At 52.6% G+C, this 16,056-nt stretch overlaps 3 protein-coding genes across 3 annotated transcripts; 2 read left to right on the top strand and 1 right to left on the bottom strand.

Annotated features, from left to right (window-relative positions):
- Positions 1 to 6,361: 6,361 nt before the first annotated feature.
- On the top strand, positions 6,362 to 7,264 carry B0T26DRAFT_725630 (uncharacterized protein). The gene is made up of 2 exons (XM_060442781.1): positions 6,362 to 6,612; positions 6,661 to 7,264. Exons 1-2 carry the CDS (start codon positions 6,436 to 6,438, stop codon positions 6,955 to 6,957), a joined length of 474 nt encoding a protein of 157 aa, XP_060291253.1. The 5' UTR covers positions 6,362 to 6,435; the 3' UTR covers positions 6,958 to 7,264.
- A 6,506-nt stretch (positions 7,265 to 13,770) lies between these two features.
- B0T26DRAFT_655498 (uncharacterized protein) lies at positions 13,771 to 14,072 on the bottom strand (the record flags this gene model as incomplete). The annotated part of the gene is made up of 2 exons (XM_060438631.1): positions 13,771 to 13,908; positions 13,932 to 14,072. Coding segments are annotated over 2 exons (279 nt in total), but the record flags the coding sequence as incomplete, so codon positions are not given.
- Positions 14,073 to 15,406: 1,334 nt separating this feature from the next.
- On the top strand, positions 15,407 to 15,976 carry B0T26DRAFT_743558 (S-glutathione synthase; the record flags this gene model as incomplete). The annotated part of the gene is made up of 1 exon (XM_060444270.1): positions 15,407 to 15,976. The coding sequence occupies one exon, from the start codon at positions 15,407 to 15,409 to the stop codon at positions 15,974 to 15,976; it is 570 nt and encodes a 189-aa protein (XP_060291251.1).
- Positions 15,977 to 16,056: the final 80 nt, after the last annotated feature.

The raw sequence follows: 16,056 nt of genomic DNA, 5'->3' as shown, positions 1-16,056 counted from the left end.
GCCCAGCACCAGGCCCGCACCCCAGCAACCCAAGTTCCGCGAACGTCTTCACGTCTTCAATGTTTTACAAGCTTATGAAAATACGAGAGCCAGTAGGAGAAATCCTTTGTTTGAGCGTGACGGACTAGTTCAGTTGAGTTCTCCGGCTAATAGTCACGAACAAGGTCTACCAGATCCTTCTCTCTCCCACATCGAGGCAGACGACCCGCAAGGTGGCGGCGGGAGAGGCGCACAGCGTACATCGGAGACAACAAACGAGAAAGCGGCCCCTAGCGTACCTAGCACGCAATTTACAGCAATCAACCATGGTCGGGGCACCCTCAACAAGCGGCACGGGGACGGTAGGCCCCCCCACCAACCTAGCAAGAAACGACCGAGACGCAGCGACACGCGCCATTCGTCGCCGATCGGACCCGATGTCGAGGATCCAGGACCCCATACACCGCCTATTAATCCCACTCAGCAATCGTTAAGCGGAGCCGGTGCTGAGCCGAGATTCTCTCACAGTCAGCCTCTTTTACCGCCAACCTTGCAAGTTCAGCCATCACAGAGTAGTCAGGCACAAATATCCAACGACAATGACGCCAGTTCGCTGGCACTCCTGGGCAATGATGATGCCGCCCGAGGGCAAAATATGCAAGAGAGTGGCATACAGTTCCAATCTATCAGCTCTACGTCAACAGAGTTCACACATCCACACAATAGCGGCGGCACGGTTCATGATGTCCTACCATCTAACAACGCGCGCCGCTTGGAGCCCGAACCCTATGAAAGTGGTCTTTTTGATGCACTTCCTTCGCTACCTGCGTCGCACTCGAAGCCCAGAGATGCAAGCACTATGCGCCACCAGGAAACAGAACCAGTGCAGCCAGCCGTCGGGCGATCAGGATTCCAACCCATTAACTCCACCCCGCAAGATTGGGTCAACCCAAAAGCGTCAAACGACTCCATCCGAGCAGCAGGGCTCCAAGTCGGTCAGCCCGAAATTACTCGCCCCAGCAGCTCGATCGACCAGCCAGTTTCCAATGAAGAACATATGACCAACCGCTCAAATCACGGGTCTGAGCAAGGCACAACGTCAGAGGCTGATGGAAGGTGTGGCCGTAGCGGCTGCGAATCTGAACCGGACGGCTCTCCACGTTCATCTCCTTCCCCGCTTGCGACGCAGCCTCAAACGTGGTCAAACGACTGAGCGTACCCAGTCGAAAACAACGCCAACTCGGCTTTTGGCGGCACCGATGACTGGATCAGAGGAGCAAACTTGCAGGAGACACCCCGACCTACCAGTGTCGTTGAACATGCGGTCTTGCCGTCCGACAACACCGAGCAACTCGACGCACTTCTCGCCACACCCCAGTCACAGGCCGTTGCCTCACGTACACATAACCCACAACCATTCACGGGGTCGGCCGAAAACTCTCTTGCCTCCGGCCCCAGCGTCAGCTTACCAGATAATCGGCTTATTATTGCCAATCTGAGCCAACGCGCAGATTATAATCCTTTCCAAGCCGAATCGCAGCCTCAAAGCCAGCCTTTAGTGAATAACATCGCGTCGGCTGTCAACATCGGAGGATTGTTGACTGATGCACCAGTTGACAACATTGCTTTAGGCATGAGCAACGACCGTGAACCCGAGAACTATCTCAGGCTAGACTGGTATAATATGGTGAACTGGGACGATGCGGCAATGGACTTGGGAAGCACATTTGGGGGAAATCATGTATAAATGTCTTAGTAGCCCCCTTCAGTGTAATGCTAGATTGTCTCAGGCTTCCCCTTCATCCGATTCAGAGAATATAATTATCATCATTGGTGTTTCTCCACCGCCCACAGATCTCGTGCTAATGCCTGTTTCAAGCAAGTATCCTTGGCACCTTTCCCCCGAGAAGCACTGCCATCTGACCGGAATGATTGTGCGGGACACATCCCGCGTGAAAATGATCTCTAGTGTCTTGGACACTGTGTCTGATGCCGGTGTTTTTGGTAAGGGTAAAATAAAGCTCATTCCATCGTTGCATTTTAGCACGCCCTTCCGAAAGTCAAAAACCTGGGCACGATGCTTGATATCGTCGCTTAGATTCCTCCCATTCCGTCGGTTGATTTCGGGTTTCTAACTCATCAGCTCCCTCCTCTTACTAGAGGAATAGGCATGTTTAACATATACTTACTATCTCTTCGACGAGCTGTTTGACGAGAGCCTTAAGCCTCTGTACTGGGCCCTTCTTCATGCGATACAGCTCGAGTTCAGGCGCAGATTCTTCAGGCCTTTCAAAGTCATCGTTATTAATCTGCAGCTCGGCGATGGCTTTTGCGAGCGTCGCGGAAAGGAGAAGGGGTACAACTTCAGACATAATTAATGAGTCTCGATTTTGATATCTTTGAAGAGAGGAGAGGGAGACTGATAGCCCAATAAGAGCAGTTGCACTGTTTAAGGTTGGCTGCGAACTTGTGCGACGATATGACAAAGCACGTGAGTTACATCCATCAGGCACCGTTGGGCTGACTCCACATCCCCGCAGCCGTCCAAAATACAAAGGGAAGTTCAGGCAAGCTTGATGAGTAAGCGACCGATGCCCCCAACAGTTTGCGATTCACCGGCTAATTAGTTAGTATTCTGCAGACATCAATGCCAACTGCCAACTCGAAAAACCGACACGTACGTCTAGTGACTTACCTTCATTCAGCCCTTTATCGCATTTTGACTCATAATGTCGGTCATATCTACAGATGGTGTGGGTGCGGGCTCCTCGCCCTCTTTGCCGCCATTCGTTTGTTTGGGAGCAGGAGTAGGATTTCGCTCCCACTCTTTTCGCCGTTCTCGCGAGGTGATTTGGGTACCGCGTCGCCGTCGCTTTCACCCGACATGATGGATGTTGAGCAGGCCTGTAGGAGCTGTGGACATATTAGTCTTTATTCTATGGAAATCCCAGACTATTGCCGCTGTCCTGTTAGATAGTCCCTTACGAGAAGCAAGATGTGGAGTTATTGGACAGTGGAATGAAGATAGACTTGGCGCCAGTGAGAAATGACAGTATCTGAGTAAACGAATGCGAGACTCGCGATGTTGACGATCGAAGATACAGACCGATGCCGCCTACCCGAGGCTGGCAGAGGCGAATGATCTCTCACGAAAGTGTTGAAAGAATCTCGTTTCCTGAGAACAAGCTGCAAACCGACTCTAGCTTCTGGTCTGTGGAGCTATCATTAGTAACCGTAGAGTTCCAGAACATTCATACTCCAGAGGATTCACTTACCTGAGGATGAGGATGATACAGGTTGTTCACGTCAGCCCATCGGCATCTGTAACACCGCGTACAGAGTCGAACCTGCAATGAGCTTCTCACGATAGTGTTGAGCAGGCTTGTGATGTTAGTCTTTATTCTCTGGAAGTCCTAGGACATCGGCCGCCGTCCGGTTGGGTAGTCCCTTACGTGAAGAGCAAGGTGTGGAGTTGCCTGGACGAGGGCCAATGAGGATGAGCGTGTCCGGGTAACTGGACACCAGACTCGTGATGTGTTGAACCCGTCCTAGAAGCTCGCATATGCGAGATGATTGTGAATCGGTACTGGCTAGGTTTAGAGGCCAGGCGAGATTGTTGACTGTGAGGTGGTATTGGGCGGCAAAGAGACTATGGGAGTACGTTGGGTCAGCCCGTGGAAGTTGCATGTCACTCCTCGTTCTGTCAAATTCCAGGATATCGGCCGCCATCCCGTTGGGGAGTCTTCTTACACAGATTCAATATGTGGTGGTGTTTGAATGGTCGACGAGGATAGACTATCTGTTTGACAGTATTCAGAGCATGGTGTGTTCTTGCGGGGGAGAAGGGTACTCTTATACCTGCCGGCCGGCGTGTTCGGGTCTAGGCCGGTCAAGCAACGAATTCTGGTGAGCAGATCCTCTTTGTATGGGAGGAATAATCGCCCCAGAGATGAATCCCGTATTCACGGTTGGTGACAATCTCTTCATACGGATACACCTTCCTTCCTCGTCCTCCTGCAGTTGGTTATGCAGTCTAAACTGGCACACTTCCGGAATATACGAGATCAAGGTCTTTACCACCTGGACGCAGGATACGCTACAGGGGCTCGTCTACGTAGTAGATTTCCCTTCCAGAACCGAAACTGGCTAGAGACTTCTGCGGACATGCATCGCCGTGGATCGTTGCTTCAACTACATGTTTCTAACGTGGAGCAATCTCGGCGAATTGACATACGGATTAGATGTCCGGTCAAGGTTAAGTCATGCAGCTTGGTTCCCCACGATGGAGACTTATGCCCGAGGTGATGCATGATCCGTTGTCCTAGTTTGGCGTTGACGTGAGCGGCTAGGGGCGGCCGGCATCCCGGAGTACACAGCAGACCTGCAGACAGCCATTGAACGCCACGAGCACATGTGGCTTTCGGCCATACAGCACTCAGCAACCTACAGCCATTCAATGGAGCTTGCTGCAAGTGAGCTGGGACAAACCATTGCGCATTCAAATGCTTGCGGAGCGGCACAGAGCCCACGTGGCTTCTCTAGCCCGTATTCACTCGGCCGTCATTCTGCTCCCCATTCAACAACCGAAGCCGGCTAGTTCACTCTGCCGTCGGCAATTTCTTCACGGCTACACCTTCTTCGTCTTGTTTGCGGCCGGTCATACAGTCCAAGCTGGTATCCCTTTGACCGCGAGAAAACCCCACGTTGTATCAACCCCACACTACCCCTATCATCGCAGGGGTACAATAAAAACACCGAGAAGCATCGCGTCTATTGTTTTGGCGATAATTGACACTCCCCTACATTTCAAATAGGCTCAACCGACCCAATCCTAGACTATATTACTATTGCTATTCTACCTGATAACCTTACTAATGCATGCACTACAGCATGCGAGCGCGAGGCTGTTGGAGGCTGCACCTACCTGCCTGACGAGCTGGCTACCACCGAGGCCGGCACGACCTTCGAGCCCTTTGTTGTGCCCGGTCGGGCTGCCGACAGTGCAATGTATCACTTTGTAACAAGGACGATTGTTGGTACTTATTCCACCAGCAAAATAGATAGGGAATTGATGTACCTTTGAATGCGTGACTTTTAGTTGGTTCAAACCCCTGTCTGGTACGGGAATAATCCTGGAGTGGGGTCTTCTCGCGGTCAAAGGGATATTACTACCACAATGCACCAGATCGAAGCCATTGATCACTTGATGAGGTAGATCCTTTAGGGGCTCGTCCACGTAGTAAGTTTCCCCTTAAGCAACTGAATGAGGCTAGAAACTGCTAGGGATATGCATCACCAGTCGACATGAATTGCCGCCTCAGCTATAAATCTTAAATAGAACTATTATAGAACTATTGGCTAGTCAAGCATCATTAGCACGAGAAGCGGAAATATACGGGCATCTGTTCTGCAGATCGGTATTGACGTGGTCTCACTTATGTCTAATATCGGCCTACCTTTGCGAATGATCTCAGGACGCTGCTTCGCCCTACCTCGAACGGCAGCAGCTACCCTCTGCCCGGCATCAAGTCCCGGGGCAGCAGTCAGTGCGAGAACCAACCAGAAAGACCAGTTGGTTCCCCACGTTCAAGACGCATGGTCGAGGTAATGCATGTTCCGTTGCCCCTGACTTGGCCTTAACGGGCGGCCGGCATCTCATACGCAAGAATTCACTTACAGTAAGCTTGTAGAAAGTTCGAACTTTGAACACCGTGAGCTTTGAACTCCGGAACTCTATGCGACTGTCAACTATATAGTACTCAGTACCTATAGCTTATAGCCATAGATCCAGTCGCCATGATTCTCTGGGGCTTGCTGCGCAATTATAGAGAACTGAGGCAAACCATTAGGTATTCAAGCGATTGCCGATACAGCCCAGAGCTTATGAGGCTTGTCTTTTTCGACGTGATAATTTTACCTTTGAACTGGATAGTCGTCTACTCTCTCACGATAAGGCTCTCAAATGCGAAAATCTGCTTGCCAAAGGAGATGTAGACGTTCAGCGCTGACCCCTGTCGTGGAGGGGATACAAATTGTGACCCTGTCGCGTAGGGGAGGGGATCACAAATTGTGACCCTTGTTGCGTAGTGGAGGGGATCACAGATTGTGACCCTTGTTGCGTAGTGGAGCGGATCACAAATTGTGACCCTTGTCGCGTAGGGGAGGGGATCACAAATTGTGACCCTTGTTGCGCAGTGGAGCGGATCACAAATTGTGACCCTTGTCGCGTGGTGGACCCTTGTTGCGTAGTGGAGGGGATCACAGATTGTGACCCTTGTCACGTAGGAGGGGTTTACGATTGTGCCCTCGTATGCAGCGGATCAAAGAGTTGACCCACCAGCCGATGGCTGGGCGCTCTTCATCCGTAAGTTTCCGCGGATTAGCCGTGGGATAGTGAATGCTGAGAACCCCGCAATTAGGAGTCCGCAGAGAAATCTGTTTAGCAAACAAACCTCAATGGCGTCAAGTACATTCTCCTTGGAAGTGGCAGAGAGGTGCCTCGATGAAGACGGCTTCTTTCGTCTAGATAACCCATCGATAGGCGAACATATATCAGATCTTGAACAGAAAGGCTTTCCCTGGGTCTCGAAATATGGACTAGACTTTTGCCGAAAATATGTCCTCGACGATAGAGTGAGTGCGGCAGGACCTCGATATGACAGCCATCTGACAGTTTTCTAGAATATTAAGGCCGTTGTCGAATCCATTCTTGGGGAATGCACGCTCGTACACTTGTTGAGATACGAAGCATACCCTGATCATATAGTGTCCTGGGCGGGCGGCTCAAATGTTGGTCGGCACTCTCTGCTGGTTCATCTACACCCTAAAGGAGCGCAAGTGGAATATTACAAAGGTTCGCACATACACGACCTGCCTAGGAAGAGGGGTGCTCGGTTTTTATGGGAAACCGAGCCGTCTGCCCTTTCTGAAGTGAACTGCATAGCTAAGGCAGAACCTTTCCCCGATGGCGGCATGTAAGTAATCGCTTCACTCTAACAGGCTCGTTCTGATATGTTCTTAGAGTCATTCTCGATGGTAGACTACGCTACGTCCTAGTGAAAGCGTACACTATTGCGGTCGAGTTTGTGAAGAGTGACAGTCTCGACAAAAAGTGGCCCAAAATTCCAGTCCCCCTCGAGCTAGAGCCGCAAGTCCTAAGCATGGAGAGTGAGAAGATTAGGGTGAATTATGAGCTTGTCGAAAAGCAAAGAAGCAATGTCGGGAAGCGAGGCAAGAGCGTTGAGGAACAAAGCAAGACATAACTATTAAGTCTAATAATGTGGAATCCCTGGTTCTAATCCGTGAGCTGTACCAAAGTTGATAATATTGTGAATTGGTGCGATGATGCTTAAACCACGCTCTTCCCCTGCCACTGTCGCGATGTCCGTAAAGCTCATAAGATCATGACCCAAGACGCGGAGGCCAAAGTCAGACTCTATTGTGTTGCCCGCAAAGTTTATAACTTCATGAACCGGAGCATTGGGGCGCAACTCATGCTCTGTCGCGATGCCCGTAAAGTTAACAGCTTCATGAACTGGGGCGCTGAGGTCGACATTGCGCTCTGCTCCTATAGCCGTAACGATTTCTGACGAGTTCTCTAGAAGAAGCGACTGGGTGCTCTGGGAAGCTAATGTACGGGGTATTATAGGAAGAATTAGCGCATCATCAATCTGGCAGACGAGCTGAGCTTTACAGGTGTAGAGGTATAGCGCGTCACATACCATTACTGGCCGTGGGATCAATCTCGGTCAGCTTGACCCTTTTTGGTGGCCTTCGATCCTCATCCTCCTCTTGCGTCTTATTCTTTCTCCCCTCTGCCTCAAACAGCTCCTTATCGACACGCTGTACAAGCTTTTCGCGTCTAGTTGACATGTAATAGGCCATCATACGATCCATCTGTGATGCATCGGGTATATGCCTTAAAAATGCGCTTGCCAACCTAAATCGTCCGCCACAGCATAGACATACTTCGTTACATTCGACATCTACATACACCTTATTAGAACTTAGGAAGGGCGATGGGCAGGTGGAACGGGAGTAGACTCACGCCATCGATAGTGTATCCGAACTTCCTTGAGCTTGGAAAACGCTTGGACTCGTTTGCAGCCGTTATAGGGACAATTTCTCACTTTAGTGCTCTGTTCATTGCCATCTTCAAATGCCGCTGAGTGAGCTCTGCAGCTTTCGAGCGCGCTAGGGACGCGCTAGCGATGGTTTTTTCGAGGTTCGTCTTTAAAGACTAGATAATATTAGTTTATTTTAAATGAAATATAAGTAGGCGGATTCTAACCTTATATTCGTCGAGATGATCGTTCAATGCGCTGAGTGATGGAAACAAAGCAGAACAAGCGCACTCTTGCCACTGACTCTCCATGTTCAAATTGCCGAGGAGTTGACCAGTAGTGGGGACTGCGGGAGACCATGGTGAATTTCGGATGACAAGTTGGTCCCGCTGCCGCTGAAGCGCAACCAATCAAAGTCGTAGGGTGCTGTGGACCGTAATTGGCGAAGCCCGTCGCTTCAGGACAGATAAATATCTCGGGCGTCAACGACGCCTTTTCCACTCACGCTCTACTTAACAGCTTTTTTTTTTAACGGCGAATGTTAGACAGTCATCGCTTTACACTTATTCCACTCCCGATCCTCTGCTTTTGCTAGGAACTAAAAGATGCTCGACCAAAACACCTGCGAAACTTGTGGTGATAAGGGCCTCCAAGTGGGCGAATGCCCCACCTGCGGAAAGAGTCGAGTAACCTAAGCGTACCAAAGCCGACCGTAAGTGTCAACAAATAATCGACCATCTAACCATTACTGAGCCTTCGCTAATAATGTGCAGCGGGGAGTACAGGACCATGTTATGGACATAATGCGTTTTGGGAGCTAGTTGCCTCGGGGTAGACTTGAGTAGAAGCCGCTGCAATTCAGGTCTTGGTGTCAATAAAGCTCCCTTTCAGTCTGACCCTTTTTGCCTACTTCGGCTTCCCGAGTCTATGTTGGGCATTGGAATTCCCCATAGCTAGAGGCGACAAGTGCAGTGTATCTAGGGTAGCCGTAATGGGAAGAGTGAGCCTTGTAGTTGTCGACGCGTTAAGGAGGTCACAAGAAGAGCTTGTTCAAGCTAATTGCCTTTGGGTACCGATGCTTTTGCCTGGAAAAGAAAATAGGGTCTAAAGCTAGGCTGGGATCACCCCGCTAAACTGCCATTCATGACCGCTTTTGCTCGGAAGTGAATGCAGGGCAGCGCCAAGGCTTGGTGGATGTAGGTACCGCTGGCTTTGCGGTCGGCGCAGCAGGCACGGCGCGTGACGGCCCACTCATCGTCAGTGAGACCATCAGGACGCTCGGTGATCCAAGCGGCGAGACACGGATCGCAAAAGCGGGCGGCTTGGTGTTAGGAAGGCGCGGGACGGGCTGCCAGGTCGCGGACATCGGCGGCGAGACGGGCGATATCGTCGAGGTCAAAAACGTCGGCGGGCCCGATGCAGTTTATGCACGGCAATCCCCTATCGATAAGACTGTCGATAAGAAAATAGTAAGGCTTTACTGACATGCAGAGCCGCGAAGCAACAACCAAGGGCACCAAACCACAACTGGTAGGAAACCTCCTTTCCGTCGTTCATGCCGCCTTTGCCTATCACATCTAAAAGAGCCGACCCAACAACGAAATCGCCCATCAACGAAATTGACCCACACCATGCACCACACCCGCCCCACGGGCGCAAATCATCCATTTCTACACAAAATAAGTAGCAAAAAAAATACTCAATCCTCTTCTTCGGCCTGTCTATATTGTTCAAGCCCACGGGCGATTATTTCCCGGGCTTCTTCGACTGCATGTGGCTGGCTTTCTGGCCGGGCCGTTTTTTTCCGCTTTGGGGGTATTTGACTAGCTTTTTGTGCCTTGGCGATGTCCTCTATACGTGCAAATCGCTCATTTCCATCTTCATATACCCTCTTACGCGTGCGAGGCTTTGAAGCCTCTAATTCGGTTGTGAGATGCGTAATTTGTGCCTTCAAAGACGCGATCTCTTGTATTCTTCAGATCCAGGGACCTCCCGACCTTAGTAAACAAAGCCCGCACACGCCGCTGAGCCGGACTGAGGGCATTCCGAATACTGCCTTGGTACTTCTTGATGTCCTGACTGCCGTGCGGTGTTTTGAAGAGCCTTTCATCGTCGTTCGGGGCCGTCGTCGGCGGTGTTGAAGGCCGGGTCGGGAGTGCCTCATTGTCCTTGACCGCCTCGGGGTCATCAAGTAAACAAGCCGGGTTGAAGGGCCAAATCCCGGTTTTCCTGAAGCCCGACATGATGTTACGGGCACTCATGCCTTTACCCGAGGCATCTCTGTAGCAGTAAAGGAACCGAACCTTGTTGACAGGAGCTGACGATGTGAAGCTCGCGAGGGCCTTGGTGTTTTGCCTGAAATAGTTCTTCAAAGGTGAAAAGACCGAGCGATCGAGAGGCTGAGACTTGTGCGATGTATGAGAAGGTAAATAGGCGAACCGGACCTTATTTTGGAAGGCCGTTAACATGAATTTTTCGTTCATATGGCTCGAATGTTCGTCAAGGATCAGTATACGCCATTCGCCCGGCCTTTGGGGCTTGGTTTGAATCAGGTAGACCTCCTTGAGCCATTTCAACGCAATACTGGCGTTGCTCCAGCCTGTAATTGAGTAATCGTACTTCCATTCCGGGAATTCCTTCGTCAGGTTGAAGTTATCAGGAAAGTGTTGTTCTTGAAGACTGGCCCCGGTAAATATGATCACGGGCTTCAAACGAACGCCCTCAGCAGTGCCGCATTCGATAACTGGAACCCAGGTTGTTGCATCAGAGCTTTTCACGTAGGTTCGGTTCGTCAGGGAGCTTCCTATGACCTTTCCGGCCCGGGTCTCGAGCTCCTGCATGCCGTGCTCATCCATGTTAGCGATGTTGACCGGGATGACCTTTTTATCCTTGATTTGGAAGGCCAGGCGTTTGAAGAAAGCTTCATAAGCCTCACGAGTAGATCCGCAGACTTGAGAGAATTCCAACAAGGTTGAATTCTTCATCTTTAGCGCCGGGTTGCGGCGTAGGAAGCGGTCCACATATCGCTCCCCAATGGTCTTTTTCGTGCTGGCCTCATTGAGTATAGCTTGAGCGAATCTCTGCACCTGACGACGGCTAGGAGCCCGGCCTGCAGCTTCCTCATTGAGGCACCAGTCGGCTAGGAAGCTTTCCTGCGCATTAGAGAGGTTTCTTTCAGCTTGTTTACTTTGTGCTCGATTTTCTGCCCCGTGGATGCGTTTGCAGAGGGTAGAAGGAGGGATCCCGAAGTCATGCGCGGCCTGCTTCTGCGATGCGCCCTGTTCAACTGCAAGTATTACAAATTGAATTAACTGCTCTCGACGGTTCGACTTGATGTATTTTGAAGCTATTCGGGCCTGAATTGATGAAGTTGTGTTGTGTTGAAGTTGAAGGGCGGGAAATTAGATGATAGGGGCGAGATTTCGTTGTGGGGCGATTTCTTTGTTGGGTCGCCACGTCTAGAGGCTCCTCCAATTACCAAATTCATTCTACAACACTAAATACTAGTCGAGTGCGCATAAAATAGACCGAACCTATCCGCATTAGCCGGCCGCTTCTACTTCGAACCTTTCTTGCCTCTTCCTCGTTTAGCTTCTATAACCTACCCCACCGACGTGCCAGCGAGCCACCGGCCGACCGAATACGAACTAGTCCGTCTTCTTCGCCACCATCGCCTGCTTCTCTGTTCTCGCTTGGCCCAGCCTGCCACCGCCTTCACCTCTCCATCCGATATCGCGCTTACCAGACACTCTATACGCCAACTCCCTCGGCATCAAGTTGCCACCTCCGGGGCGGGTTATGGCCGCTTTGCAGGAGGGTAACAATCTCGTGGTGACCGGCGTCGGCGCGGCGAGCTGCAGCGCGATAGCTACACATGGTCATTTGGACAGATTCCGCGCGGGCACGGCCGTTGCCGAGCAGCTTCTTGACCTTGGGCGCAGACACCCGCATTAGGCCCCGATAAGTCCGTGATGGTGAGGAAGAAACTAGGCTCGGGCAGCTTTGGGGTAGTCTAACACGTCTGGAATGTTAGCACCGACGAGCAGTACGCTCAAGCAGCCCAAGATGCAGACCAAACAACAGTTAGTGAGAGAGGGAGGTAGTCATCGGAACGAGTCAACCAGTCAGTTCTCCTGTGACCTGTCTCTTTTGTGAGTCGCTGACCACCTCACAGAAGCATATCGTCTCCTTGCCGTGGCCGTTGCTCGCGATGGCGGCACGTTTGGGGCTACTGCTAGAATATCGGGCCTGGCGGCACCGTCTCTCGCAAGACCCTTTGACTCCAACATCCACGCATGTCGCAGTGAACGGAATGTATAAGTGACGCAAGCCTTCCCCGGCCGAAGACCCTCATTGACGGTGTACAGGGCAAAAGGAGCCGAGCGGCAAAGCAGACCGGTAGTTGATGGGAACACTTCAAAAGCCACGGCAATGAAGGCGACGATGACACAACAACAGTGAAAACATGGGCGTAGCTGGTGCTGTAGAGAAGCAAGACCATACGCCGCTGTAGCCGCTGTCGTTGAGGGCGGGGTAGCACGTTACAGTCACTTGTCCCAGCAGGCCATCACCACACTTCTACTGACAGAAACCACACTGATGCCCCACCCAAGTACACCCTACCCCGCACTTGCTTCAGAGCCCACCTAGCTCTTAGAGCCATACGCCTACGAAAATGATCACAGGAAGACAGATTTGGAGATTTCACAATCTTATTAGGAATACTCTATCGCCCTCCAATTCTTCCGCGCCCAAATGGTGACAACGGTGGCGGTGAGGAGTTCGCAGTGTGTCGCGCGTCACACCGCGATGCAGCGCAACTTAAGCTGCCCCCAGAAACTTCAGCAAGCCAGAACCCAGGAGGGACGGTCGGGCAGAGATGACGAGGACGCCGCAAGCGGCACAATAAGACAGGAATCGCAGGCGCTGCGGGCGTTGCAATCGCATTTTCGGTCTAGCTGACTTTGATGAAGTAGTCCGCTTCCAGGCGCCACCAGCACTGGTCCAATCTTCAGAGTTGATGGTAGCCGGTCAATCTTTGCGCTCAGTGCTTGATGGCCGGTACGCCCGAAGCACGCCCACGCCAGTTACCCGCCGACCAGCACATCGCCCATCGACGACGCTCTAGCGCTTCCTCGGCCGCTGCCTGCCCACCTTCCTCATCCTCAGGACGGATCGTGGCCGATATTAATGGCCTACATGCCTTCCGAGCGAAACATCACCCGGGAGCAGAAGCTTAATGGCGGCGGCCAGGAGGTGGACTACTCCTCGTATATAGCTGGTTTTATACACCTACAATCCACCCCCCTACGCTCTCTCCCACAATATACCGCTGCCTGGCCATATTCCCTTTGCCCCGTCCGGAACGCCGATAGGTGATTGGAAGCTCAGGAGGCCGGGGTATTAGCAAATTTGTTGGACGGGAAGGTCAAACCAGAGGAGAAGCATGTGCCAAACATCGCCGCTGTCCCTCCTACCGGGGATGACGAGCCGCGGTGGGCGGATATACACTTCGCATCTCATTTGTGGCGGTTCTGAATAAGACGAGCAATGTTAAGGTAGCACCCACAGGTTTCTCTCCAAGTATCTTATCCACCGGTATACCGATCCCAGGAATATCCGTGATGTTGTACAGGAGAAGGGCTTTGTAAAGATCGACGACCCCAACCTCCAACTGGCGCAAGACTCCCTGGAAGTCGTTGCTGGCAGCGATGTTGTTCTCGCTCAATTAGCTTAATGCGCGATACCAATCCATTCTCGAGATAACGTAGGCGATGCTGGCAAGGTTGGATCTTGTCGCTTGTGCAGGTTCCGGAGAATCTGGGCGTTTGTTAACAGATCTAAGACAGCAGTGGGAGGACGATCCCTTACCTAGAGCTCAAGGCAAACAGCTGCCCATAGAAGTGCAGCCGGCGCAGCTTGTGGCACACTTTGGATAACTATGTCGACCATTGCCTTGGCGGACAGGATGAAATCGGCGACGTCGCCGACTCCAGTAGTTATCCTAGACGCCCCAGACATCTTCCCCTGACCCTATTAAACTAACCCTTCATGTGTTGTTGTCGCGTGTTTGGATCCTTCAGCTTGGCCAAGAGGTCGGCTGTGGCGGCGGTCTCGCCACCGAGAACTTTCTCCAGAGTTTTTACGTTTCATCCCCTTGCTGACGGCGGGCGTCCAACTGAGTGACCTCGTTGTCGTACACACCCACACATACACACACACATACATATATATATATTATATATATAGTGTGTGTGTGTATGAGCACGGTATCCAAACTCGACTCAAAGATACTGCCATGTCACTGCATCTAAACATGAGCCTCACAGGGGTGCAATGAAAGAAGCAAAGTAAACCATTCACGCCATTCGCCAAGCCCCAAGGTCGTTCCAAAAATAAAACGGTCGGGCATGCCTAGCTTCGACTATAGCTGTGCCAAGACCCCCAACCCCTAATCAGCTCTATAACAAGCTTGACGGGACCGACATGGTCCCGATCGGAGACATGACATTTATCCCCTCTCCCCCCCCCCCCTTCTAGTTTCTTTTGGTTCTGCGTCGCTCTTATCCCCATCCCCGGGGCCCGGGCCGCGGCGCCCCCTGCATTGGCACGTCTGCAGCCAGGGGGCTCCCGGGAAGAAACGGGAGCAGAAAAGAGGAGAAGCTGAGCGTGGTGCGTACAGACGACACGAACGGCTGGCCGGCGATGGCGTGACCGCGCGAGACAGATTAGGGGGCTTCTGGCCACTCACTGGCTGGGAGGAGCGGGCGTCGATTTTTGCCGAGAGGGGGCCCTCATTACTTCGGGAAATGCGATTGCATTCGGGGAGGGCTCGGGATGTTTTGTTGTTGGGGAAACTAGTTGGAGATGGATGTGGGCTGGGCGGAGAGTCGGCGGGCCGGCCTGTGTGCGGACAGAACCGCGAGGAGACGCTGACGTGCCGGGTAATTCAACCGCGCGCTAACCCCCCTGACGGGTCGGTAGTTAGATGTTTCCCCCGACCGCGCTCCAGCCCGCTGCCCGCCGCCCGCCGCCCGCCGCCCACCTTTCTCAGGGGCCATTTACCTTTTTCTTGTAATTATTGTATGGCGGGTGGGCGGGATGGGTGGGCAGCGCGGTGAGTTGTAAATGTGTATAATATCGGCCGCCCCCAGGCTGGAACCGTAGTCCTTTTCCCGTCTGTCTCCCTCTTTGCGGCAGCTCGATATCACCGCTCACAGCTTACATATAACACACACACATACACTCACACACACACATTCACTCACACACACACTTTCACTCACACTCACACACTCACACACACACACACACACACACACACACACACATAAACTAGACCGCAACCAGTAGACATACACAACATGGCGCCCTCACTCCACCCCCTTGTCGACAACGGCATCACAAAGGGCAGCGCGTCGTTCGCGGGCGGCAAGCTGCACTGCCTGTGCGCGAGCAAGCCGGTCGAGGTGACGCTGGGGGGCAACGTGCTGCACAACCACGCGTGCGGGTGCTCCAAGTGCTGGAAGCCGGCGGGCGCGCTGTTCTCGGTGGTGGCGGTGATCCCGCGCGACCAGCTGGCGGTGACGGCCAACGGCGGCAAGCTGTACGTGGTCGACAGCAGCGCGGCCATCCAGCGCAACGCGTGCAAGGAGTGCGGCACCCACCTGTTTGGCCGCATCGAGAAGGAGCACCCGTTCAAGGGCCTCGACTTCGTGCACGTCGAGCTGTCGGACGAGACCGGCTGGCAGGAGCCGCAGTTCGCCGCCTTCGTCTCGTCCATCATCGAGCAGGGGTTCGACCCCAAGGGCATCGCCGAGGTGCGCGACAAGTTCAAGAGCGTCGGCCTCGAGACCTACGACGCCCTCTCCCCGCCCCTGATGGACGCCATCGCCACGTGGACCGCCCAGAAGGCCGGCAAGCTGCCCGCGTGACGCCTACAGGAGAAGCTGTAAATCAGCTTATCCAGTTCGGCAAGGGCGTTATCGTATCTCTCGTATCAATCGGTCTGGGA

The sequence above is a fragment of the Lasiosphaeria miniovina genome, assembly GCF_030549165.1.
Source record: "Lasiosphaeria miniovina strain SMH2392-1A chromosome Unknown B0T26scaffold_7, whole genome shotgun sequence".
In the NCBI taxonomy this organism is placed as follows: domain Eukaryota; kingdom Fungi; phylum Ascomycota; class Sordariomycetes; order Sordariales; family Lasiosphaeriaceae; genus Lasiosphaeria; species Lasiosphaeria miniovina.
Note: the sequence above shows the minus strand (reverse complement) of the source record. Positions and strands in the feature narration are given on the sequence as shown.

What these genes read in the sequence shown, in the direction of transcription:
- B0T26DRAFT_725630 (XM_060442781.1), top strand. Translation starts at nt 6,436, where the DNA reads ATGGCGTCAAGTACATTCTCCTTGGAAGTGGCAGAGAGGTGCCTCGAT. An exon ending in AATATGTCCTCGACGATAGA is followed by an intron (nt 6,613 to 6,660) that starts GTGAGTGCGGCA and finishes ACAGTTTTCTAG; the next exon opens with AATATTAAGGCCGTTGTCGA.